General features: G+C 48.9%; 1 protein-coding gene across 1 annotated transcript in view; it reads right to left on the reverse strand.

The window, feature by feature from the left end:
* Positions 1–299: 299 nt before the first annotated feature.
* The window catches only part of LOC147464879 (L-type lectin-domain containing receptor kinase VII.1-like), a 34223-nt gene continuing 6769 nt past the window's right edge, over positions 300–27753 (reverse strand). Inside the window, exon 2 of the mRNA XM_086516959.1 lies at positions 300–2211. Coding sequence (XP_086373085.1) covers positions 631–2118 — 1488 coding nt within the window. The 5' untranslated portion in view covers positions 2119–2211 and the 3' untranslated portion in view covers positions 300–630. The remainder of the gene's footprint in view (positions 2212–27753) is intronic.

The raw sequence follows: 27753 nt of genomic DNA on the forward strand, positions 1-27753 counted from the left end.
AAAAGCCACTATTTTGGTTGTAACCATCCAATCCCGTCGAGCACTGAAGGGGATCTACAGTAAGCCACAAGCCGCCTGCTTTGATTTAACTGGAAGCCTCGCAGCCATTGCATAGCTATCTCCAGAAGCCACTTTGGCTCAAATTGCTTTACCTCACATCTCCACCCTGGGGCATGGCTTGCTGGACCACATTTGGCCCTGCTCTTAATTACAATTGGAAGGGTGGAAATAGAATCATATCATGACAATATCTGAAATTGCAAGAGGGGGGGGGGGGGTTGTGCACAGAAAGCTTAGTGTAGCAGATAATTTGAATAGCACATCATTGCACATCCGAGGTGTCATCATTGGCAAAGAGAAACGGATCGTGTTTGCGTCTCAGCAGGTAGACTTCTACCTACCATTTTGAGTGTTCATCCCTTATATTTCGCATTGAAGCGAGAAGATGGAACATTCGGAGGGTTTGAAGTAGGGATAGCTCACTTCTTGATACTGAATAAACATATACCCAGATGAAAGCAGGAAAGCCAAATTCACCTATAGAGTACAGTGCAGCTATAGACTCATGGTAGTCATCCATGAGACAGGATAACCATCAACTTCATCATACTGAACAAAGTCTGCCTACCCCTAGGCGGATACACTGGAGGAACCACACAAGAGACTAAATTGGCGGAGGCAGGGATCGCTATTTTCAAATGGAAAGAGGGATGGGCAAAGTGGCTGTGAGGAGGGCAGGGGCAGAAGAGTGAAGTCTTGAAGTGCTTGCGTCACTTGGCGCATGTTTGGGAGATTCTCCGGAAAGGGATGGCAACAGAGGAGACCCATATGAAGCACACATCTCCATTTTGTCTCTCTCATAATCACATTGTCTGCATCAGCCTGGCTCTCATCACCAGTATTGCCATGATCCAACAAGAATGGGTCCAGGGCCTCCATGAGCTTGTTGCTCTTGTTAAGCAACCAAATCCAATCAACAAGACGCATCTCTTGTGGTGACAAAGAACCATCCAAAACTCGGCGCCCACAGGCCACCTCCAATGCCAGCATGCCAAAGCTGTAAACATCTGCCTTGTCAGTCGCCTTCCCTGTGTAGATCACCTCTGGAGCCACATACCCAGGGGTTCCTGCAGCAGTTATTGTCACCACTTCATCTCGCAATACCAGCCGAGCTAGCCCAAAATCCCCCAGCATGGCATCAAATGTATCTGTCAACAGCACATTACCTGCCTTCACATCCCTGTGCAGCACACATACACCCAATCCATCGTGCAAGTACTGCAGTGCTGCCGCAACCCCCTTAAGGATGTGAAGTCTCGTCTCGCTATTGAGGCTATTGTTGCCGGCTTTCTTCCTGCTTCTGTATCTGTCTAAGCTGCCATTAGGCATGTAGTCATACACTAGCATCGCTTCACCTTTGTCGTAGCACCAGCCTCTGAGTTGAAGTAAGTTACGATGTCGAATTCCACTAATGATCCTGATCTCCGATGAGAACTCTGCCTCTCTCTTCAGCCCATCCTTCAGTCTTTTGACAGCCACCATGGATCCATTTGGCAAAACACCTTTAAATACATCGCCAGAGGCACCTTCACCTATTTTGTTCTTCGTTGCAAATCCGTTAGTGGCTCTTTTAAGTTCATTGTAGTTGTAGCGAGGCACCGAACAATCTGAAGCTAATTCCAAAATTTTGTTTGCTGCTGCTCTAGACCTGCACATCTTCTTCTTAAGTTTCAAAACACAGCATGCCACTACTAGCAGGCATGCTGCAGATAGCACTCCAACCACCACAACAATGGTCTGCTTTCTTCTTGATCTGCAATGATGGTAAGAGCACGATGCCGTTTGCTTGGGAGCCGGCAATGGACTAGCCTCCGCGACCTGCAGATCTTCCATGGAGAATTCCCAGGAAAACACTTTGTGCCCTTCAAAAAATTGGCCACAGGAAGCAGAGAGCCCAACATACATATCTTGTAGAAAAACAGTAGCAAGATCGTATGTAAGAGTTAGACATGGTGAGGACAGGCGCATGGCCATGCTGCCACTGGTATTGACAGCCCAAACAATGATCTCTTGGGTCAAAGAGTCATAGGCCACCCATGCTGTAAAGTTGTAGTTCATTTGAAGGTTAAGGGGATTGCTAGTATTAGAGGTGTCGATTGACACCAGAGATGCCCACAATAGACAGTGGTATCAATTTAGCAAAATCATTTCCTGCACAATTTTTCCACTTAGAATACAACCTTCAGAGGCATATGCTTATTTCAAGATGATTCTCCCACTGCTATTTGCACCTTTGGGCTATCACTATGAAGCGGTGATACCTATGACGAGCAGTTCAAGTTGTTTCTCAAATGCTCATAACAATGGTCTGACTGGTTCTACAATAAACTTTACCTCTCCATGTACTTCTAAACAAATTCAAAGAAAAGCAGTGTGTGTGTGTGTGTGTGTGTGTGCGCGCGCGCGCAGGTGCGCCATGGCATCCTTGAAGTAGAGTATGGCAAAATGGTCGTTAAATCCATCGCTTCTGGCATGTGGGGGGCTTGCACAAACTTCTCGATATTGATTCTCAGAGAAAGCCGATATAAGCATCTTTCCAAATAGTAGAGAGAATTCCTTGATGCCCCAGTTGCACTTAAGTAGTGTATTCAACACAGCCACCTCCATATAATCCACTCATTTATTACATTCCAACATAATGGCCTTGTTTTACTAGAGCCTGATTCCTATGCTCTTACATACCTTTTCATGGCCTGCTTGATTAAGAACAGCTCTACCACATAATCAATTCTTGGTATCAAATACTGATCTGGATGGTCAAATTTGCCTAAGACTATATTAGTCAAATTTGCCTAAGACTCTATATCAAATGCAGCTCTCTATTCTGTTCAGTTTGCTGCAGTTTTTTGTTCATGTGTTGCTATTGATGTTACATCCACCCTTTCTTACATGACACAGTCAACCTTCCCTCCTTGTCGCCATCATCCTGCGCAAGCCTGCATTGTCCGTCCCCATTGTGCATGCAACCCATGCAATCCCATCGCCTGCCCCATTGCCTGTCACTCTCCCCCTCGTCGTGCATGCTAATGCCCACCCTCGTCAGCCCTTTGCAAGACAGACCATTTAGCGCATGCAACCCACAGCTCGCCCTTGCACAGAGTAGCCCACAACAGCCTTATCCTTTGGCCCATTCCCCTAAGCCATTGGAGCCAATCACCCTATCCTTCAGAGTAGTCCCCCCTAAGTTACATTATCATGCCCACACCCTTAGTCACCCAAAAGAGGTGTGCCACAGCACGATGCCGATTTGTCACGATTACCGGAGGCTAAGGTGTAGTATTCTTGACGAGCCAGGGACAGATTTGTTAAAGTTACACCACCTTGTTGCTTCACCCTAACACCACCTTGTTGCTTCACTTACGGTTTCAGATTACTTTTATGGCTAGTGTGCTCCCAGGCTGCCACCGACATGCATGTCATTCTAGGTTGCGTCAGGTCCGGATGCAATGTGCAATGGAAATGATTGACGGTGAATGCTCAGGATGAGTGCTCAGAGCATACTCAAGGTTCCTTTTACTGAATGAGAGAGTTCCTTTTACTTCATGGGAGATGTGCAAAGACTAGAGTGAAAAGAGAGAGTGATACTGTGAATGAAGGTTATATATATATTTATTTATATATATATATATATATATATATATATATATATATATATATATATATATATAGAGAGAGAGAGAGAGAGAGAGAGAGAGAGAGAGAGAGAGAGAAATGAAATGAAATGAAATGAAATGTTATATTAACGTCTTCAAAAGGCCAAAGTGACCTATGAGACCAGAAAGTTACAATGTGGTGGATCTGATACAAAGTCAGAGTCAAAGTAACAAGATGACAACAATGACAAAAATGAAATGACAAATGTCACAATAAAATACTATGGAATCCTAAACTACTAGGTGTGAACTAAGCAGCTAGTTGGGATAGCTAGATCACAAGAGATCCAGCATCGGTCGCTGGCGGATCTCATCAATCTCCTCCATGGTCAGTAGCCTGACCAGGCGTCGTGCATGTCGAGCCAAAGTGATCCGAATCCTCTGATGCAGCCTCCGTCGATGCTGTGTAGTCCTCCGCAGTCGTGGGCGTCTAGATCTTCCCAGCTCAATCGCTCGGTCGATCAGTGTGCCTCTGGTGTGAGACGACGAGCTCTGCTGTGGTAGTAACTCCTCCGGATGTCCAGTGGCAGCTCTAAAGAAATCTGTGATCTGTCTCTGGGACTGGCTAGCCTCTCCTCTCATCACGCTCTCTCTGTGTCTGTGTAGCTCGAGCAAAAACAAACCCAAGCATCTCTAATCCTCGTACTGCATGACTTTGGAGAATGGTCCAAAGCCCTCTCTGAACAAGCAATGGAAGCGGCCTCGTATCTCGTTGTAGACGGGGCAGTGGCATGTGTAGTGCAACTCTGTCTCAGGCTCGATGTCACACAGGGGGCATGTCCTGGCCTCTGCTGGTACTCCGCTGTATCTGCCAGTCTCGATCCGCAACTGGTGTGAAGATGTACGTATCTGGCCGATAGCACATCGTATCCCATGAGACAGGTGGGTGTCCATGTATCTGGGCCTCGTCACAAAACCATCAACCGTAAGCTGGAGGAGATGCTCTCTGTAGAAAGCCATCTTCGTGCCCAGCTCCTGTGCTGGCTGTATTCATGTCCTCCTTGTGTCTAGCTGAGTCAAGTCTTGGCGGATGAGCCTGGTGATCTCGGACTGTGTAAGAGTCAGAGAGGGTGCATCCAGTGAGTACAGGAAGGGAGGCAATCTGTCTATGCTGAACCCATGCGCCTGAAACCATGATGTCATCTCCCCATACCGGCATGTTGTATCTCCCTGAATGGCTAACTGTCGAGAGGACTCAAGTGCAAGGCGGGCATATCTGTCTCTGGGAAGTTCCCACATGCGGTGTATGAAGGAGACCGATCTAGTGAGCGTCTCAACCACTAGTGGGGGGGCAGCTAGCTCTGCTCGAACAATAGCACGTGGTACTGAGGCCTTGGCTCTAATGAGCCGCGAGATCATAGAGACCAGAGGCTTCTCCATGTCCCCCCATCCATCACTGCGGCCTGTCCTCCCGTGATGATCTAATGAAGGTCCCCAAATCTCAGCTCCATAAAGCAATGCAGAAGCCACCAGAGTGTCAAAGAGCTAGAGCTTCCTCCGAGGCTCCTGAAACTGAACCTGTGAACACATCCTTTCCACTCTACCCAATGCTGCATGGGCTCTGGTCAGTCTAGTCTCTGCTGCCCTCCTCAATGAAAATGTTGGCCCACTAAAAACCACTCCGAGGTAAGTGTACGCCTCTGTATATTCCACAATCTCCTGGCCGTATGTGAATGGTTGGCGCTGACCTCCTGATCCACCTGGCCGTATGTGAATGGTTGGCGCTGACCTCCTGATCCACTGTGGGGTGGTATTAAATACCATGACCTTGGTTTTACCAAGGTTGACGGACAAACCACTTTCCTGAGCAAACCTATTCAAAGCATCCAAGTGACGTTGCATCCCCTCCGGAGAGTCGGAGATCAACACAATATCATCAGCATATAACAATAATGGAATCCATGTCCCTGCCAACTGTGCACCTCTATCACCATCTCTCTCAATGTAGTCAGAAACCTCATCCACATACATACCAAATAGAGTAGGAGAGAGCGGGCAGCTCTGCTTCACCCCAATAGTGGAGTGAATCGTTGTGGATAGACCCTCTGAGGTGCGTACCTGCCCCACTACTGACCTGTATAATGCCATGACCCCCCAAATGAGCTCTGTGGGTACTCCCATCTGTTGTAATCTGCGCATCAATCTAGCTCTAGGCACTGTGTCAAATGCTTTGCGGAAATCCACAAAGCTACAATAGATCCGTCTCCCACGCGATCTACCCTCCTCAATGATGGCTCTAAGTGTCAAACCCCTCCTGAACCCTGCCTGCCCAGCTGCGCTTATCCCCTCACTCTCTGCCCATCTACTCAGCTGCTACTCAAGAATAGATGCGTACAACCGTGCCAATGTGTGTCCAATCATGATAGTGCGATAATTCCCAGGCTCCATAGGGTCTCCCGACTTGAAGATAGGTACAATAGTAGATAGGCTCCAAGTATCAGGCAAGCCCTCACACATGGCACGGTTAAACATCACTGCTAGAAGCTCTGCTAGTAGATCTCTGGCATGCATGAAATGCTCAGCCACTAAACCATCATGATTGTATGCTCTCCCAGTCCTCATCCTGTCAATAGCCTTCCTCACCATCTCCGCGATGAAAAAAGCACATGTGTGTGGACATGGATCGGGAGGGGCGGGAAGGGGGGGTTGCTCAAGAACTGTGTACAGAGATGATGCGTACTGGCCCCAATCCTCTGTAGAAGTGATGGCGGGGGGGAAAGAGTGCTCCTGAAAGAGCCGCCATGCCTCACATGAGTCTTGACTCAAGAACAACTGATATAGATCCTGCTCTAGTCGAGCCAAAAATGCTCTCTTCTTCCGCCGCACTAGGCGTCGGAAGTCAATATGTGACTGTCTGTGAGTGATGTCCCCCAAAAGCACCTCCCTCTGAAGTCTAGCTCTAGTGTCCCGCTCTAGTGTCCCGGCATTCCTCATCATACCAACTGTTCTGGGGCATGCTCCCCGAAAGGGGGTCTCTGCTCAGGCTGGGTATGTGGGTATGCCTGTGCTGCTGCATCATGTAGTGTCTGTGTCAATATAGTAGTAAGCTCCTCCAGAGGTCGCCCTGGCTCCTCTGTGCATAGGCGTCTGTAGATCCCATCTATGTATACAGAGTCTGTCTCCCGCGTGAAGGTGTAGCGAGTAGGGATTTCTGTCCGTAGCCTGTGTGCTACACTAAACTGAAAAGAGATGGTCATTGACACAAGAGCATGATCCACTGCCACACCAACAGGTCTGGGTCCAACCGTGAGATCCTGGATACTAGAGATGAGGCTCGGCTGTGCCATGACATAATCCACTGTGCTGGCTCCATGTCTATGTGGAAAGCATGTAAAACCCCCTGAAGCGGGAAATCTCTGTAGGCCAATCCATGTGCAGTCCCCATGTCTATCAAGTGTCATCCATACTCAGTGTGTTCTCCATCTTGTGATAGTCTGGATAGGCCTGTCTCTGAAACATCCAGCTCTCTCAACATCTCCTCTGAAGTATCATAAAATACTGTCTGATGATGGGCAATCCTAGCATTGAAATCCCCTAGGATGATGATGTCACCATCCCTAGAGAACTCCCATATGTCATCATCCAAAATAGAGAAAGGGGACTGTCCTCTGGGTGGTGCATACACTGACGTGCTCGGGGGAAAGTAGCAAATAGCAATGTAAAGATATATGTCTGTCTCTGCTCTCAGTCTCACCCACATGTACCTAGCTTGCTCATCTTTGCGGGCTATATGTATCAATGGCTGCAACTCCTCCCTGAATAACACTGCCACTCCTCCTGATCCTCGCCCTCTGCGCTCTGATCGTGTCTCCTGTCTATAGGCAATCTCCCATCTATATCCACTAATGTGAGGCATAGACTGCCCAGGGGCCTGATGTGTCTCAGAGTAGAAGACGATGTCTCTTCCCCTGAAACTATCCTCAAAGGCGCCCACATCAAGTCGCATAGATCCATTACAATTCCACATGGCAACTTTGAGGGTGGTCCCATGGGTCTCGCACCGTCATGTGGAGCGCCGCTCTACAATCACAACCCGGCCATCTCTGTAGAAGGCCGTCTTTCCCTTCTCCCTTGCCGCTTGAATCTCTGGCATTACCTCTCTCATATGCGCAAGCTGTGTGAGAGTGAGGTCATCTCCAAGGAATATGCCCGTTTTCTTTAGTGTAGGACGCTTCAAGAAGTCCTTCTTTGCCTCCATGGATGGGAAACGGATGATTAGAGCTCTCCCTTTTGAAGTCTCCCCATTGCCTTGTGTCTTCTTCCCCACCCTCCATGCTTCTGTATGAGTAGCCTCACTACCCATCATGCGGAGAAGTTCTTCAACTTCCCCTTCCACCTCATCTCGATCTTTTAGACCGGTTACTCTTATATGCAAAGCTCTGGTTTTCCTTCGTTGTTCTTCTTCTAGAGTCATGTTGATGATTGTAGGAGTGGGGACAGATGTGGTTTCTTTCCCTTTGCCTTTCTTAGCGACTTCTATCCACTTCTCGGCCTCATCCGCCTTCTTTTGCGTCTTCGTGATCACATCCATCCACGAAGACATCTTTACCATCTTTTGTTTCTCCTCCTCTTTGATCATCCGTACCTGCTCTTTGATGACCTTGATTTCCTCTACTACCGAAGGCTAGAATTCCCCCTCCTCTAGTCCACTGCTCGCTCTATCAGCAAGTTCTCGCTTGAGAGCTGAGACCTCTTCTTTAAGTGCTTTGGAGTCCGCCTTAAGTGCTTGCAGCTCTGCGTGCAGGTCCTCTTTCTCTTTCTTCCACTACACGCCTTCGTTGAGAAACATTTGAAGAAGGTTGGCCTTTTCTTTCCACCATCCCTCCAGATCTGCTTTCCAGTCTTTCATCTCCCTCTCCATTTGTGTAATCCGCTTGTTTGTAAGCACAAAGGTTGCCTTCGGATGGGGCTTACATACCGGCGAAGCAATCATGACCTCCATCAAAAAATATCAAAAAATACAATCTGCACTTCTGTCAGGTCAACCCACTATGTCCACATCACACATACATCCCTGTCCCGCATAATGCATACATGTGTGTTCCCCATATCAATCATACATTTTTTGAGATTTTCCTTTTCTGCAAATTTCTGTCAATGCTGAAATTTATGTAACTTTGAAATTCTGAAATTTCCCTGCAGGTCCGCAACTCGTGAAAAATATAAATGTAAATTCTGTATTTTCTAAATCTGCAGGTCTGAATAAATTTTGCAGGTCCGAAAAAGGTTCGAAAAATTTCAGGTGTGACTCCGCGCTTCTGCCCTGTAATGCACCTACGGGCTTGGGGGGGGCGCAGTCCAGCCACGAGTAGGGGGGGCGGCGTACTGTCACAACAGGGGGGGGGGGGGGGGGGGGGGGGGGGGGGGGGGGGGGGGGGGGGGTCCAGCTAATTACGCGTGCTGTGAGAGAGTAAACACGTTGCTGTCCAGCTGAGAGAGAGCGCGTGGGACTGAGTGGGCTGCGTGGGCAGCGCAAAACAGAGCAGTAGGTGGCGTGAGGGTCCCAAAACCCCCCTCCAAGGGCCCCCCTCTCTATCGCTAGAGAGGTATTTGCTTTAGATGGCACAAATGCTAATACAATGGTCCTAGAAGCTGAGATGCTGATGGGAACTTGATGTAGATGCTTGGTTCTGCGAGCCTAAGGGCTGAAATGCAAAAACGCTGGGAGAATTGATGGGGATCTGCACCTGACGACGAGGCAATGGCTGAATTCTGAAAACGCTGGCTGATCTAGTACAATGGGCTGAATTCTGAAAACGTTGGCTGATTTGGTGCAAAAACGCCAAAGAGGTGCCGAGGTACTGCAGATGCTTGGTGCTTGTATTGCAGGTACTCACTTGCGGTTGAGAAGTGACTCCTAGGATCACTTAGGTCGGGCAATCCAACTTACAAATCCCATGATTTCTAAAATGATACAGAAATGTCACTTATTGATAAGTTGATGAACTATCAATAAGAGGTGATTCACATGCAGACAAAAACCTAGGCTTGGTACTAATGCAACTGTATGGAAACACTCTCCAACGCCTACACGTAGTCGACACTGGCTATGCTCATGTGCACTCACAAGGTATGCAACTAATCTAAAGTGCTTGGACATGCATGTCATGCATACACGCTCACAAGGGTGTTAGAATACTTCCTAGGCTGTCCTAAACCCTAGAAATAGGAGTTACAGCTTGTCCACATGCACATAGTAGATGTGGCATCCTCCCCTTTTCAAGGTGAGCTTCTAGGACCGAGTTGCATGGCTTCTGTGCATTCCGCCAACAAGCCTGGGCAATCTCCAAAGAAATCTTCATCGGCCTACTCTGTTGCGTGGTGCCGTGATACTTGAACTTCAAAAAAGACTGCAATGCTTGCTTCTTTGGGCAGCACTGAAAGCGATGCAAAATAATTTGCTCCAGCTCCATGTCTTCAACTTTGTCTATGATCTGGGATTCATTCTCTTCAAGAATCTCCTTTGAGAACTTGATAAGTGTCTTTGTCAAAGTCATTTGTAACTTCGAGCTTTGTCCAAAAAAAGATTGAAACTGTATCTGCTTCGAGTGAAATTATTGGTAAACTGACTTGAGTTTTTTGTTGAGTGATGACCACTGGTTGGAAATCTGTAAGGTATTCCATTGGTTTGTCAGGAACAGTTAAATCCTCCTGAAGGGATATCGTAGACTGAGACAGAGGAGTGTTTGGAGGTATATCCATTTGTAAAGGTTTATCAATAGAACAAGTTGTGTCCAAAGATTCGTTTGAAGTGACTAAAGTCGGGCTGCAAGAGTATGTATCTACTTTATCCTTTGCACCGCTGAAGGTAAGGACTGGAGTCTTCAAGTTTGAAGAGGCGACTTTTTTTGACTGGATCATGGCCATAGAATGGTTTATGTGCTTGTCCAATGTCACACAAGAACCAGAATTGTCTAAATCTTCAGCTTTCTCAGCGGGTATTAAGGCTTCCAATTGAGAAGGGGGAGGTCGAGGGAGTTGTTGCCTCTTAAACCTCTAAAGGATCCTCTTGCACAAGGAAAGAATCAGCAAATCTTCAATTTTACCACCATCAAACAAGAAAGATTTAAATGTAGGGCACGGCTCATGAGGGGGAACTTGTCCAGCGTCCCAGCATTCACGACCGAGTACTCGACTAGGGTCGGATATATGTGCCACTAAGTAAGCCCATCTTGATATCGCTGATGATCCGTTGGAAGCTTCATATTGCTGCTTTTGTTGCTGATGATTCGAATAAGAAGTTGGTTGCTTAGTACTGTAACATTTCCAAGAATATTCATGCTGAGACTTTTGTTATCACACGAAGGTACTTTGTGTTTAGTTGTCTCTGAGAAACCATGCTTTCGGTGAGAAAATTTCGGTTCCGAAGGCTTATGTGTGAGTGGTTCTTTCTGGTCAACCATTGAAGCTTCAAAAGAAGCTGGTGGAGAAGCAGCATTTGTAGTCCGAGAAGTAGTAATATGACTCCGGAAAGAGGTTTGCGTTTGCATCTGCTCCAAGCGAGTGTGAAGTGATGCGAGGCTCGTAGAAAGTGCTGCCATCTGCTCTTTAAGAACTGCCATCGGGTCCTTAGGTGGAATAGAGTTCTTGCCATCTTGTGATTCGGCCATGCCGATTGCTTCAAGGGAATAATTGAATCGTGGCGTGACAATGCGTCACATACAACCTGTATTCTTGCTATATGGGGTTGGCCTCTGGAGCGAGTAATGGGTGGTGGAACCAATTCTGAAAGAGGGCTCTTTGCTACAGGTGCCAATGCGGGAACAAGTGTGGGTACTTGTTCTGAGAGAGGTTCTTATTCCGGGAGAGACTCTGGATCTAGTTCCAAAGTGGGTGTATGGGGAGTAATGGTAACTTCGTTTGTAGGAAGAGGATTCTCCGCCAACGTTTTCTCAAGTATCTCGTCTAGCTACGACATGTAAAGTGTAAGCATGTCAAAAGCATTGCCTGCCATGAGAAGGGTGAGAACTACGACCAAGAGCCAGCATGCGTGGAGGAGAATGCTTGCGCAGATATGTAGATGGGCTGCCATTTCGTTGGTGATCTTTGTTTTTTTTTTTCCAGTGCCACGTCATCAGGAGGGTGTCCGCCCAATGAGTTGTTTGGTGGCCACTTAATAAACTATGGCCAGTTAATGAAGGCCAGCGTTGGTATGCTTGCCATCGTAAAAGTATTTGCAGCCTAAAACAGCCAGTGAAAGATAGTAACAAAGGGCACGTAGGAAAGTGTTTCACATTGAAGTTGTAATGTAGAGGCTGGCCACTGGAAATAACACCTTTGTGGGAAATCTTGTAAAGTGGTGCGCTGTTGTTCTTTGATATGTAAAAGAAAACACCAGCAAAGCCTTGCAGCAATTCAGCCAGTGATTGGTTCAGCCCAGCGATTCATCCAGTGTTTCATGTGCCAATGGGTAGCAAGCGAAGAGGCAAGCCGTCGGGAAGGGGTGCGAGCACGAAGGGGCACGCCTGCTGGCTATGTGGCTATTTGCGCAAAGAGGTGCAAGCAAAATACAAAGGGTACATCCCCTGAAAGGGCAACAACAAGACCACCAGCATCGCCTATCACGGGTATGTGTCCGCGCACACACACATCTGTGTTTTATTTTCTACTTACAGAATTGAGAAAGAAGATTTAGGTTACCTCATACGCGTATGCATATGTGCACCACCTTTCTTCTGCTTCGATGTAACTCCGGGAGAGGGGGGGGAGAGGGTAGCGGCGAGGGTGAGAGACTCACAACCTTCAGGTCCCGGAAAAAAATTTGCTCTGATACCACTGTAAGGATTCTAGGTACTAATCCTTTTTTTTTTTTTTCCCAGAAAAAGATCCTTCTATTAGTTAATGAAAACTGCCCATAGGGCTACAACCACCTCTGCAAGAGAGGGCTACAACAAGCATGATGGGGAGACTCTCCTAATGAAAAAACAGCATATATACAATGAGGCTAAATCAAGAGGTGGGAGGAGGGAAGAGCCACAGGTGGACAGTAGTGCCATCTGAGCACCCCCTGGACTATGGTGTAGAAAGGCCCAGGGCGCCAGAGTCGAAGGAAAGCCTCGCGGCGCTCCCGCATGCGTTCAGAGCTGCCCTGTAGTCCCTCAAGCTGTCCTCTGAGAGTATGGATCAGCTCTAGCCAAAAGTCACAAACAGTCTCTGCTGGTGGCACACGGCGAGCCTCAAAGATGCGGAAACAAAGTGCCAGGCCACTGATGAGCTCCCAACACTCCTCTCTCTCACTGCACCACTCCTGTGGAGTAAGCTCTGTAGCAGGCTGAAGTGTAGGTCGTCCCCCCTGCATCACTATCATCCTGCTGGTGGAAGATAGCTCAAACTGAAGTGCCGGGCCCGTGAGGGTGGACCAAGCCGCTGCCCCCCAAGTGTACTGTCGAGCCGTGGAGAGAGCAGGCATCAGCCGAAGAACTCGTAGCCACACCTGCTGGGCCGAGGGACAGTCCCAAAGACAGTGACGCTGACTCTCCACCAAATGGTCACAAGCTGCACATGTGGCCGAGAGACCACTATGCACTAGCCAGCTCCCTACTGCTGTGGCTCTATGTGCGACCGGCCACTGAAACAAGGTGACTCGCCTCGGCTGTCTGGAGTCCCACAACCTCTCCCAAAAGTCTGCCAAGAACTCGACTGTGAGACCCTCCTCCTGCCAATGACGTGCTGCAACGGGGAGGGCCTCTCTCTGTGCTGCTAATATATGACGTCCCAGTCGAACAGTGTATTGAAAGAATGGGACTCCTGAGTGGTCTGCAGAAGAGAAGGGGTCCCTCCATAGCCACTCACCAGGATCCCACTGTACTCGTGCCAACGGACAACACTCTCAAGCCCATAGCCTCCAGTGTCATGTCTCAAGAACTGCTGGGTCAGGGTCTATGATGCAGGTCCGCCCACAGATGCCCACTACTCGGATCCTCTGAAAACAGCACTCTGCTACCTGCGGGGCCTCTACTGCAACTCGCTGTAGTCATCCCCCACCCTGAAGCTCAAAGAATAGGGCTGAGACAGACTCTGAGCAGGCCCTGACTGAAATGAGAACCTCCAGAAGGCTCCCATCCACCGGGGTGCTACTGGCTCAAGAGGCGTGAGCCACTCAGCTGGAACTGACTCTCAGATGTCCTGACACATGCTCTGCACCCCTCTCATGCCCTGTATAGCTGGGAACCTTGCACCTCCTCTGACAAACCTGTGAACTCTAGCCAGTCACCTAGAGAGCGCGTTGGACCTGCTGCCATGGGACCCCAAGAAACATGAGGCCGACTACCAACCAAGTGGCCTCTCTGAGTGCTAACCATGGGGTTCTAGACGAGGGGCTGTCGTAGGCGCCCCTCCGTGCACGTCGGCTGTCTCTGCTCTAGGCCACGCCGTAAGAGCTCCCAAGATCGAAGCAAACTCACAGCGAAGCGGTCTTCCAGTCTCCTGCTCAAACCAACTCGGCACAACTCTGTAAAGATCCATCTGGTCGAAGGTTGCCATGGGCCTCCTGACTGAGGCACCCTAGCACGAAGCCTCTGCAGCAAGAACTCCTTCCAGGGCTCCTCTCCTGGAAGAAGTCCTATGACTTCGAACTTCCCAAGAAGGGCTCTGCTCTGCTGTGCTGGATCAATGATCCCAAGCCCTCCCTGAGAACAAGGAAGTGTGATGACCGACCAAGCCACCTTGGCTCGGGCAATATGAGTGTCACGACCTGACCAAAGGAAGTTCCTGATCAGCCTCTCTACCTGGCTGATACAAGAACTCGAGAAGAACCAGCAAGAAGTGATGTACCACATAGTCGCCAACAACACATGGTTGGCAACTACTACTCTACCAGCCAGCGAAAGTCGTGCTGAGCTCCAATGTAGCAGCTTTCTCCTGATGGACACGAGGAGGAGCAATCTGTTGCTCGGGGGACAAGTCCAAACCAACCTGACAACCCAAGTACCGAACTGCAGTCCCTGGGGGAATCCACCTGAAACCCTCTCCTGGCATCCAATCTGGCACAGGAGCACTGCCAACTGAGAAAGCCACTGTCTTTCTCCAGTTGATCAGTGCGTCCGATGCACAACAGAAGGTCTCCAAAGCCTGCTCACATCTGTGCAGATTGGCCTCCTGGCCCTCTAAATACACGGCTGAGTCATCGGTAAACTCAACGTCCAGTAGCTCATCTCCCCGAATAGGGAGTGCTAAGCCCCTCAGACCAACCTGCTGTGACACCAAAAATCTTCTCAACGCCTCCGCATAGAACAGGAAGAGAAAGGGGGCAAGAGGACAACCCTGTCTGACCGAGCGTGTGAGCATGAAGCGCTCACCTCTACCTCCTGCCAAAAGCACCTGACTGTGAGCCTGTCTGTACAAAGCTGCCACCCCTCTGATCCAAGCATCTGAGAAGCCCATCCTGCGTAGAGTGCCCTCTAGAAAGTCCCAGTCAACTCTGTCGTATGCCTTCTCAAAATCGAGAAGAAGAATCACAAGGTCCTCCCCACGGAGCCGTGCCAGGGCAGAAGCCTCCCAGAAAGTGAAGATGTTGTCAAGGATTCTGCGTTCCTTGACAAAACCTGTCTGAGTCCCATGTATAAGGCTCTCCAAAAGTGGCTGAATCCTCAAACTCAGAGCATTGGCAAGAATTTTGTAGGCTGAGTTGAGGATGGTGATGGGACGCCACTGTCGAATCTCATCCAAGGAGCCACCCTCCTTTGGAATGAGGTAAATCAGGCACTCACTCATGCTATCAGGCATCACTCCTGTGTGCAAAATGTATTGAAAGGCACTACAAAGATCTGGGCCAAGCAGGTCCAGTACTCCAAGAAAAAGTTGGGAGTCAACCCATCCTCACCTGGACAGCTACCACGAGGGAGGGCCCTAAGAGCCGTGTGCAGCTCCTCAAGCTGAAGTGGCATCTCTAGCCTTTGGCGCATCTCCTCAGTCACAAGACAAGGCATCTGTGCCCAAACCTGCTCCCTGCATGCATCCTGCCGCTCTGACTGGGGCTCAACCGACAATAACTCACGGTAAAAGTCAGTAGCAATTGCACGCATATCCTCGGGCTCACAAACAACTGACCCATCGGGTCTCCTCAAGTGATTGACCTTGGCATGCGAGTGCCGAGGTCCCACAGTCTCAAAAAAAACACTTGTCACTCTGTCATCCACCTGAGTCCACTGAGATGCCTGTCATGGAAAGGCAAACTCATGACGCCTCTCCTCTGTGCTAGCAAGCTCCTGTCGAGCCTGCTGTAATTGCTCCTCCAACCATGGACTGTCTAGATGCTGCTCCTGCATCCTCTGTAGTGAAGCAATGCCTCGTCTGAGACGTTGCTCCTCCTCTCTCGCTGCAGCCCGGCGAGCCAGAGATTCCTGGAGAAAAAAGTGGCTAAGCTGAGCTAGGCCTAAGGCCACTCTGTCTGTAGGTAGAACCTGGCTGTCCATGCCCTCTGTCCAGAGAGCCTCTACCCTCTCTCTGAGTGCTGAGTCCAACAAGACCCGCTCTGGGATGCGAAGCATCGTGCTCCCACTCCTCTGCCTGTCTGCCACTGTGAGGATCATTGGTGCATGGTCCGAGAAGGATGTCCCTGCCAGGATGCCCACTGATCCTCCCAAGTCACTGAAGTGGTCACTAGTGTAGAAGCGATATATCCGCGATAGATTCACTCCTCCCACTCTGCGGTCCGATCTAGAGAAGGCAAGACTATCTGGGGGCCTCACAAAACTGAGTTGCTGCCATGTATCCGAGACCCTCAAAGTCATACACAACCTCTCCCAAGCTCCTAACTCGACTCCATGCACAGTAACATGGCTGCCTCCAATCCTGTCAAAAGGGTCCTCCAACATGTTGAAGTCCCCTCCTACACACCAATGGTCAGCCTGCGGCAAAGACTCAACAATCTGTGACCAAAACTCTACACGAGCACTCGCCACATTAGACGCATAGATGTTCAGGAAGCCCACAAGGCCACCCTGAACCTGCATAGTAATCCACTGAGCCCTGCCTGGCACAATAATCCCTCTGCCCACAATGGCCTGCTGCAATGAATCCGCAATAGTCATACATACCCCACCCTGGATGCCTCCAGGTCCAAAAGCAGCTGACCAAAAGGTATCATATCATAAATCTGACCACATCGCCGAATGCGGCTCTCACACAGATGGTGCTCCTGAAGCATAAGGAGATCAATCTCTCCTCCCACAAGGCAACGCTGAAGCTCCTGACGCAATCGGCCCCGCTGCCGCTGAAACTGGGGCCCACCTAGTCCCTGCACGTTCCACGAGACGATCCTCATGGGGAGCGAGAGAGAACAGATGCTGCCACAGCAGCAAGACGGGCTATCTTCGAGGCTGGCTTGGATGGGGAGTAATCCGCATTTGAGCGTCCTCTAGATAGGCGAGACTGCAATGAGTGCCTAGCCCAAGCCCAAGCAGAGCGAGCCGTGCGTAAAGCAACCTCCTCTATCCAGGAGTCCTCATGAATGTATACATAGCAAGGCAAACACTGCGTATCAGCAAAGAAGTACACCACAATGTGCCTACATCCTGCTGAGTCTGGGGGTGTCACCGCAAACTTGGCCAGTGGCCACAAAGTCTGCAGCAAATCTGCAACTCCAAGTTCTCCCATGTGATGAGAGAACTCGAGAACCTGTGTATGCAACCATCCCAACACTGAGTCAAGGGACCACTCTGTCTCAGCCCTATCACAGAGGGGGAAGGAGAAACCAACTGCTGAGTCCAAGGCCTCTAGAGTCTATCCCCCTAGCGGCGAGGAACAAAGCATGGACCCTGAAGCAGGCTACCTCGTGGTCTGCTGCGGAATCCCCGAGAAAGCGAGTAAACCCATAGTCAAAGAAGTCCCAGCGGCGTTGGAGGTCAATGCTCGTCAAACCACGAGGGATAGTTGCAAGGGAGGATGTTTGAATCTGCAGAGGGGGCCGCAAGAAGGGCTGACCTTCTCTCGCTAGGCGACTCGTGGCAAAGGCACTGCCAAGAGATCTCCTAGCTGCCGGCGAGGGACCAGTCTCCTAAGTCGACTGTGGAACTGGAGCAAGAGGAGGGGGAGAAGGAGCTGGGGGGAGCGGAGGAGAAGAGGAGCGGGGTGGGGCGACAGAGGTAGAGGGGCGAGGTGGAGAGGCGACGGGAGCAGAGGGCGAGGGGGAGGAGGGGAACTCTGAAGGGGGAGCGGCTGTCGGGGGTGAAGCGGAGGTGGAGGCTGGCGTAGAGGACTCCTCCTGCTCAAGAGGACCAAAGCGGTTCCCCGTGGGAACCCACTGTTGCTGGGTAGGCACCTGAGGGCCACTCTGAGTGCCAGGCTGTCGCTGTGGCCCCTGGCGTCGATGGCCACGAGCCTGCTGCCACCCCTCCTCCGCTAGAGCCCCAGGCTCGGAGGGTGGCTCTGAATCTGTGCGCTGTGCCGCTAACTGTGGCTGCGGCCCAGCCTTGGCAGGCTGGGGCTGAGGCTGAGGTGCAGGTCGTGGCCTCCTCCGTGGACAGGCCTTCGCTAGGTGGCCCATCTGTCAGCAAATGAAGCACTGGTTGGGGAGGCCCGAGTACTCCACACTCTGTCTAAACCAACCCCCACTCACCCGAGGCAAAAGGATGACCTTCGGGAGCGTGTAGGTATCTCTGACCAAAACTCGAACTGAGGGGATGCCAGCCGCCTTGGCAGCTACTGATGCTGCCATACGAGGTGTCTCTAGGACGGTCCCGATGGCGGAGCCAATCCTGGAAAGAAGTGGTACTCCGTAAACCCGGAAAGCAGACTGAGATGGGGATGTCTGCCTCCTCTACTAGCACATCCGAAGTCGGGCCAAAACCATGTCGCCACTGTCGAAAGTGGGCGCGTGATGCTCGGATGGCTAGTGGACTCATAGCTATGACCTTAGAAGCCATCTCGGAGGTCTCGAACTCGATCTGATAGTACCCCCCGTCCGAGAATCTGGACATCCAAGATCTTGCCCACCTCTGCGAGAAGGCAGGCCTGGAGAAGGTCTCGCAGCTCTCCTCTGCTAGGTCGGGTGCCGAGAATTTTGCAGATGACCGAAGTCGCCTGCAATCGCTCTACCTCAGCAACTAGGCTCGCTTGCTCTGTCGGCGAGAGAGCAAGTCGAATGGTGGGCTCAGCGGGGTCGAGCGAGGGGGCTTCATTGGAGTCCCTCTGTGGTGGAGCATGAGCCGCCATCTGTGTCTGCTACTGGCAAAGAAAAGGCAGAGGATCGTCGACGAAAAAGGGAGGGAAGACCTACTGGACCGAGCACGTCAATGGTGCTGGCGACACCCGTCAAGCAAGAATGGAGAGGGAGAAGGCTAACGGTAAAAAGCAGGCGAGGGGGGCGGACAGTGGGAGGGGGCGGGCTGGCGTGGTTGACTGCAGGAACGGCTTCGGGGTGGCTGAACAGCGGGCAGCAACGGAGGGCAGCGCGAGGGGGTGGGGGGAGCGGCAGGGGGAGCTGGGCAGCTGCGGGCTGCCAGGGCAACGGACAGCAGCAGGGGTAGCGCGAGGGATACGGGGCAGCGCGAGGTGGACAAGCGGGAGAGCAGCGCGAGGGTGTGAGGGAGGGCGATGGCGAAGGGGGGGAGAGGGGGCGGGTGCGAGCAGCAGCGAGCCAGTTCAGGTTGGTACTAATCCTTAATTAAGTACTTAAACTCATGATTAAGACTTAAGAACCTTGAACTAAACTCAGAAACAAGACTCAGAAGACACAATAGGCTCCTTATATAGGAGACGAAGAGACACAAATGAAAAGACATGTCTCCTGGTGAAGAGACATGACTTTAGACGTAAAGACACATCCTTTTGGCGAAGAGCTGCAACCATTGGGCGAAGAGTCGCACTCGTAGAGCGAAGGGATGTGACCAGTCGTCGAAGGAGTATAGCTTTTGGCAAAGAGGCACGTCTCTTGGGCGAAGGGGTGTGACCATCCAAGCGTAAGGGTCCTCCTTGGCATGGTACTTCGCGTATCTGCAACTAGCAGTAGATGTAATGGTCACAATCGTGACAGAGTTTTCTTCCCAATTAACTTGTGGATCAAACTCACGAAACCACTTCATGCCGAATATCACATCACATCCAGACACAAGAGAAACAACAAAATTCATACAAAAATCTACGTTTTGAACTGAGATTGTTACTTTAGGGCATCTATTCGTAAGTGAGGAGGGCATGCCAAGAGCAAAGCCAGAGACCACAATCGGATCCATTGAAATAGTTTCTAAACATGCGCTCTTCACAAGAGAATCACTAATCACATCATGCATACTGCCATGATCAAACAAGATCACAATGCATTGACCATTCACATCACCATAAGACTTCATGAGGGACTCATCTAAATGATCATTAGAAACTTTGAACACCTTAGTTTTCTCATTTATGACACTAACAAAAGATATGGGTTCTGCGAGTGCTTTCTTAGGACAATCTCTTTTCATGTGACCTTTACTAACACTAGCTCACGCAACCCGCCGCAGGCGGGTCTCGCTCGAGCTTACCAATGGTACAACGATAAGGCCTTCAACGGCAGTACGGCGGTCCTCACTTGCTCTTACCAATCATACAACGCTAAGGCCTTCGACAGCACCGTCGTGGGCAGTGCTTGGGCATGCAAACTGTCACGTGACACATCCAACCCTATGTGTCCCTGGACAAGCTACAGCATGATCAGGGTTCAATCAGTCCAATCAATCTAGATTAGAAGTGATCTCGCACTTTTGTGAGTCTATTCGTAGACCGTGCATGTCCAGTCACTTAGTGTAGATGCATATCCTCTGCTTGCACACAACATGATCATCAGAATCCATCAAATTCCATCCGGGGAATTTTCCAGTGCATTTAGCCTATTTTACCTATTTTTTGCATTTTTCACTTATTAATTTAAGTGACTTTCCAACAAAAGTAGGTAGGGCAAATTGGGTAAGAAAATATATAAGCAAACCAAAGTTAGCACTAAATGGCAGAAGAGGCAACAGGAGCCAAGCTCAGCAGGCAACTTCTCTACAAGACCTTGGTGGATTCCCTCCAAGCCAGAAGAACCCTTGCCCCTAGCGTTTTTCTCATCGGCAGATCCTCGCCAGAAGCAAGATCAGACATAGCGTTTTTGCATCAGCACCATCGCCAGCAAGTCCAACCCTTTGGCGTTTTTGCATCAGATCCTCCCGCACGATCCTCTCAAGCCCAGCGTTTTTGAAGAGCACATCAGATAGCGTTTTTGCACCAGCACACCATCGCCAAAAGATCCCAGCAAATAACGTTTTTGCATCAGCATCCTCGCCAGCAGAAAACCTCAGCTAGCGTTTTTGGATCTCAGCATATGCAGAATTTCAGCGATTTTCAGCAATAGAAGAGTAGCAGATTCAGCCAATAAGAAGGTAGCAGATTCAGCCCGGAAAGACCATCAGTTTTCAGCCTTGAAGAACCTCAGTTTTCAGCCCTAAACCTGCAGATTTTCAGCGTCAAAGACCCACCGAAAACAGCCCCAAAATCAGCGTTTTTGGCTCAGTCGCAGATTTCAGCCCTTAGCGGTTTTGGACAGCAGTAGAAAGATTGCAGATTTCAGCCCTTAGGTCAACTTCGTCCTCACCGTCGTCATCGTCGACATAGCCTAGACTTGCATCAGTTTGGACCAGTTTGTGCAATCATAAGTAGATCACTCTCGCCGACGAGAGTGGGGAGAGTTTACAACGTCTTTGGTGTCGTATCTCTCTTCTCTCTCTATCTCTCAGTCTCATACACTTGCACGCACAGTGTCCATTCACTTTGTTTGTGATCATAGCACACTCTCGTTAAGAACGGAAGGCTCTACCTTCCATAAGAACAAAAGGAACCTTGAGCACAGTTCGGAGCACTCATCTTGAGCAAAGCGCAAACATTCATTCCGTTGCACCTAACATTGGTATCAGAGCTTTGGCAGTGTTCTGTATCACTCAAGGAAAGAACCACAAGAATCAGAAGAATTTTTTTTTGCTTGTTGCGGTTGCACGAACCCAAGTTCGCTTGGGCGTGTCGATTCCTAATCGTCTTTTTGAAGAGTGACAGGAATCCCAAGAAAGAAGGGCTTGTCCAGTCTCCCCTTGTGTCTCTTTTCACTCATTGAGAGCGGACCGTGCACTTAGCAGCCGGCCAATCGACGTGAGGTGGGAAAAAGCAACCTTGGTGTGAGCACAAGGCCGCCAAGGGGTGCGCCCGCAGAAAAGAGGAGAACTCGGGTGAAGAGAAGATCCTTCTGGAACACGGTTTGCAAGCGAAAGAAAACCCTCAAGAACCTCAAGAACCCACAAGAACCCAAGTTCCTCGTGAACTTAAGAACCCAAGACCACAAGAACCCACGACTTCCGAATGGTCATCACTCGAAGCGGAATGGATACTTCGCTTGGAGGTGATGAGCATGAGAGAGGCGAAGAAGAATTTTCCCCACAAGGAGGTTTTTCTGACCCTTCCCCATCTACGTCAAGGATTGCACTAACTCCTATGGAGGCTTTAGACCTGATGTTTATGGAAAGGAATTTAGAACGCGAAGCACGAAATGTAGAAAGAATTGCAAAAATGTAACGCAGACACACAGAAAGAAAAGCAGAAATGGATCGCAGGCACGCAGAAGACAAAGCAGAAAGAGAAGCAGAAAGAAAGGCAAGAGTAGCAGAAAGAGAAGCAAAGAGAAAGGCAAGACAAGAACAGAGAGACCGATACATGCAAGAGTTCTCGCGACTCTTTTCTCAAGTACCGGCACAGATGCAAGAGATTCAGGAGACGGAGACTCTCTCAGTCTCTTCTTCTCCAAAACATGATTTGTATGATTGTGTGAAGCATGATGATGAATTGAATGACAATGATTTGCATGATGATTTGGATGCTTATGAGAAGCATGATGATTTGATTGACAATGATAAGCATGACGATTTGCATGATCAAGATGTGATTTCTCACAAGCATGATGATTTGCATGATCAAGATGTGATTTCTCACAAGCATGAAGAATTGCAAGAAGATGATGTGATTGTTCACAAGGATGATGTGTTAGTTGATACTGTCTCTAGTGAAGCCAACCTCATTGCAGATTCGATCAGTCACAAAGGATCGATCTTGGCTCTTGAGCCTAGGTCCAAAGAACCCCCTCAGGAAGAACCGATCTTGGCTCTCGAGCCTAGGTCCAACGAACCCTCACAAGAAGTATTATGTGTTCGCATGATTGATACGCATGCATTGTACGAGTGTTTCATTCGTGATCGTTTCCTGTATTTTAGTCAATGTCTTTATGTGATCCCTTTTACTAGGCATGACATATTATGCGTGGAGCACGTTTCACTCATGAATGGGCACGAATGTATGCGGATTGTTCATGAAAAGCTGAAAAGTATGCATTCAAGGACGTCACATTCCATGTCTCTTCCTTGGCATGACATAGTTGTAGAAAGAGCACATGAAAGTATGAGCACTAAGCATGGGCATTTCCGTGGTGAATTGCCACAGTTGATTGAATTAGATCAAAAGAGGAAAATTCGATCTCATCGTTTGCGTGTGTGTGGTGAACGGTTTGGCACTCCGTCTATTTGTTCATCTACATTGCATGCACAGTCTTTGAGGAAGACAAGATTTTTTCCATTCACTTTACATAGAATAGGTATGTTCATGGTTTTGTGTTGGAAATGGTTTCAGGAATTTTCAGCCATGGAGATTCTTAAAGAAGAAAGAAGCATGACACTCGACAAAGTTGCAGCATTGAAGGAGCCACAGAAGACTTTGTGTCGCTTTCGGCTCGGCCCAAAGAAGCAAGGGTTGGAGACCATTATGAAGTTCAAGTACCGTACGACCCACACATCAGAGTGGGCCGGCGAAGAGTCCCTTCTAGGATTCCGGATGCTATTGGTGATCTCCCTCGACGCCATACAGTTCGGTACCAGTACCTCACTTTGAAAAGGAGGGGATGTCACGTGACACATCCAAACCTATGTGTCCCTGGACAAGCTACAGCATGATCATGGTTCAGTCAATCCGATCAGTCTAGATTAGAAGTGATCTCGCACTTTTGTGAGTCTATTCGTAGACCGTGCATGTCCAATCACTTAGTGTAGATGCATATCCTCTGCTTGCACACAACATGATCATCAGAATCTATCAGATTCCATCCAGGGAATTTTCCAATGCATTTAGCTTTTTTTACCTATTTTTGGCATTTTTCACTTATTAATTTAAGTGACTTTCCAACAAAAGTAGGTAGGGCAAATTGGGTAAGAAAATATATAAGCAAACCAAAGTTAGCACTAAATGGCAGAAGAGGCAACAAGAGCCAAGCTCAGCAGGCAACTTCTCTACAAGACCTTGGTGGATTCCCTCCAAGCCAGAAGAACCCTTGCCCCTAGCGTTTTTCTCATCAGCAGATCCTCGCCAGAAGCAAGATCAGACATAGCGTTTTTGCATCAGCACCATCGCCAGCAAGTCCAACCCTTTCGCGTTTTTGCATCAGATCCTCCCGCACGATCCTCTCAAGCCCAGCGTTTTTGAAGAGCACATTAGATAGCGTTTTTGCACCAGCACACCATCGCCAAAAGATCCCAGCAAATAGAGTTTTTGCATCAGCATCCTCGCCAGCAGAAAACCTCAGCTAGCGTTTTTGGACCAGCTTCCCTAGCGTTTTTGGATCTCAGCATATGGAGAATTTCAGCGATTTTCAGCAATAGAAGAGTAGCAGATTCAGCCCATAAGGAGGTAGCAGATTCAGCCCAGAAAGACCATCAGTTCTCAGCCTTGAAGAACCTCAGTTTTCAGCCCTAAACCTGCAGATTTTTAGCGTCAAAGGCCCACCGAAAACAGCCCCAAAATCAGCGTTTTTGGCTCAGTCGCAGATTTCAGCCCTTAGCGGTTTTGGACAGCAGTAGAAAGATTGCAGATTTCAGCCCTTAGGTCGACTTCGTCCTCACCGTCATCATCGTCGACATAGCCTAGACTTGCATCAATCACATGCATTCAGTTTGTAACAGTTTGTGCAATCATAAGTAGACCACTCTCGCCGACGAGAGTGGGGAGGGTTTACAACGTCTCTGGTGTCGTATCTCTCTTCTCTCTCTATCTCTCAGTCTCATACACTTGCACGCACAGTGTCCATTCACTTTGTTTGTGATCATAGCACACTCTCATTAAGAACGGAAGGCTCTACCTTCCATAAGAACAAAAGGAACCTTGAGCACTCATCTTGAGCAAAGCGCAAACATTCATTCCGTTGCACCTAACACAAACACTATCTACATAAATCCTACATAGAGAGAGAGAGAGAGAGAGAAAGAGAGATGTGCTTGATGTCTTTCTCTTTTGCTCGTAAACAATGGCGTCCTTTCTCCCTGTCTGTCTATTTGATTTGTAGCCCATTTCAATATACAAACTTCTATTTCACTCTAATTCTCTCTTAGGGACTCTCTCTCTCTCTCTCTCTCTCTCTCTCTCTCTCTCTCTCTCTCTCTCTCCCAAGTGTGGTAGATTGTTTATGCCATTTCCCTCTTGAATAACAAGTCTTGAGTTCAACTCCTCGATGGCTAGATCTTTAAGGTCTCTAGGGATAGTTTCCTACGACGTTAAAACTCTCTCCTCCTCCTCCTCCTCCTCCTCCTCCTCTCTCTCTCTCTCTCTCTCTCTCTCTCTCTCTTTTCATATTTATCCCATTCCGCAATGCACGTATCCTCTCCCTCTCTCTCTATTTGATTTGTAGCCCATTTTAACATATAAACTTCTATTTTGCTCCAATTTTCTCTCTCCTCCATGTTGTAGTCCTCTCTTGTGCACCCTACAGGCAATCACCCCATCAACACCTCCTCTGTCACCCAATAATGGTGCCTTGGCCCACTATCTCCCCCGCCTCCATACACAACCTTCGCTCCACCTTAAGTCATCTCCACTCTCACGCTAATCCTCCAACCACATAGAGCTAAGTGTGTACCATGGCTTCCACTCCATCAGGCTCACCTGCTTTGCATCCCCCATCTCTGACCTTGTTCATTTTCCATCGTCGTCATGCAATCAATCAATGTTGCACATTAAGCCTCAGCTTGCATGTGGCACACACACAACACCATCGCTATCGCTCTATTATAGCACCCTCTGCCCTCTCGGTGACGCTGCCCCAGTCCCTACAACCACCCCTGATCTACCGCGTTGGCCCACCTTGTAGCCCTTGTTCTTGTTGTGGTAAATTAACTTGCAGCACCCTCTGTGTCACAAACTGCTAACGTGTCAAGCCACTGAAGCACGGAACCAACTTGCAAATCCCGATCGAGGAGCCTAAACCCTAGAAGCAATAGAAGAAGAAGCAGAAGAAGTTTCCACCAACTTATGGGACCCCGTGCGATGGGCATTGGGGCCCAAAAGACCTAAAGATATTAAAATAAAGCAAAGACCAACACATACACACACATGCTCATTTGCATAGGAGCTTATGATGTGTAGCAGTAAGGATTTCCGGATTTCGTCCTGACATGTTCACGTGGCACCTTTACGGACGCCCGCAATTTATGCTAATGACATGGCATCTGTACGAATTTCCTAAAAACGCAATGGTAGCTTTTGGACAAGTTGCTTTTGAGTTTGATGCTTTTTATGTAATTGCTTTTCATAGCCAAGGGCCTTTAAATATGTGCACAGGGCTCAGCCTCAGCACTCTTCTAGGTGAGGTGCAGAGCGTGAGTATCGGCCTTGTACCGAGTTCCAGTAATATAAAGAAATACCGCAAGGGGCGCCAAGGTTTGGGGCCAGTGCTCTTGGGGTGGAACTCCGCCACTCCCCGTCTCGTGTCGTGTATCTCTTTCAGTTCAGTTGTTATTTTAAGTGCTTAAAAGTTGTTCAATATGTTCTTTTCTATTGTTACGTGGTGTCGTTCCCGTGACAGTGGTATCAAAGCTTCGGGCGCGTGCTTTTCTAAAAGCATACGGATCCTACCAAAGAGGAGACAGAGCAAACCGGCGCTTCCAAAGTCTACTAGAATTTTGTTTGAAGTATCTTCATGTATTGACTCCGGATTATTAGCCACTCCCACCCTTACTTCATCACGCATCGAGCGCGCTCCCATCTTCACTGCTCTGTCTTACAGCCTACAGGACATAAGCCATAAAGAACCCAAGACATGGCATTCATGGATTCAACAAAATACTTGCAATTTCTCGTCAACGAGCTTCGCAACATTCTTTCATGGCATCCTCAGCAGAATCTTCCGATGCTGCAAAGTTTTCAACAATTTCTGGATTACATGTTATCCCCTCTGATGCCCCAAGTGTTACCTCCTCCTCCTCCAGCACTAGAAATCACGAGAGCTTCCAACCGGCAACCTTCCCAGCCGTCTATTCAGATCCGGGTGTTAAAGTTTTGGCATCTCAAGTGAACTGCTCAATGTGATCCCATTATTTAGTTTGGCTTTTAGGTATTTATTTTACTTATTTGTCAAAGTCTTGGGTAGGGCAATTTACTGGGATTGCTATAAAAGCAACACATTGCCTCAATTGTAAACACATTCAGTTATTCATTGCCAAGGTTGATTGGTTCAGTCTCTCTCTCTCTCTCTCTCTCTCTCTCTCTCTCTCTCTCTCTCTCTCTCTCTCTCTCTCTCTCTCTCTCTCTCTCTCTCATGCTCACTCCCCTTAGTCTCTACGCTTCCGCATCGTCGACTATGACATGGTATCAGAGCTTGGTGTAGCTCCGTGTCGCCGTTGAAGCCCTTGGAGTGCGAGAAGTACCAGTTTCGAGGTCTTGCAACTTAAAAATGGCGTCCCCTTGCGACGACATCGACCAAAGACAACCAAAAGCTATGGATAACGGATTGTCAACCATCCATTTAGCGGCCTATGCACCGGCACAATTCTCAAGGAACCCGACAATTTGTTTGGCACGAGTTTGTGAAGTCAAAAGCAAATGGAAGAGTTCGCTAGAGGACAGCGGCAAAGGTCAATTGGACAAGGATGGCTGAGTAAGCTGCCTCGGTACCCGGGAGGTACCACCACAGTCATGATTGTGATTTGACGCTTTGTTTGGCTCGGGAGTTTGAAACCAAAGGCAAAAGCAAGATTTCACTTGAAGACAAGGACAAAGGCAAGCT

Source organism: Adiantum capillus-veneris, chromosome 1 (genome assembly GCF_014529385.1).
Source record: "Adiantum capillus-veneris isolate H3 chromosome 1, ASM1452938v2, whole genome shotgun sequence".
Lineage (NCBI taxonomy): Eukaryota > Viridiplantae > Streptophyta > Polypodiopsida > Polypodiales > Pteridaceae > Adiantum > Adiantum capillus-veneris.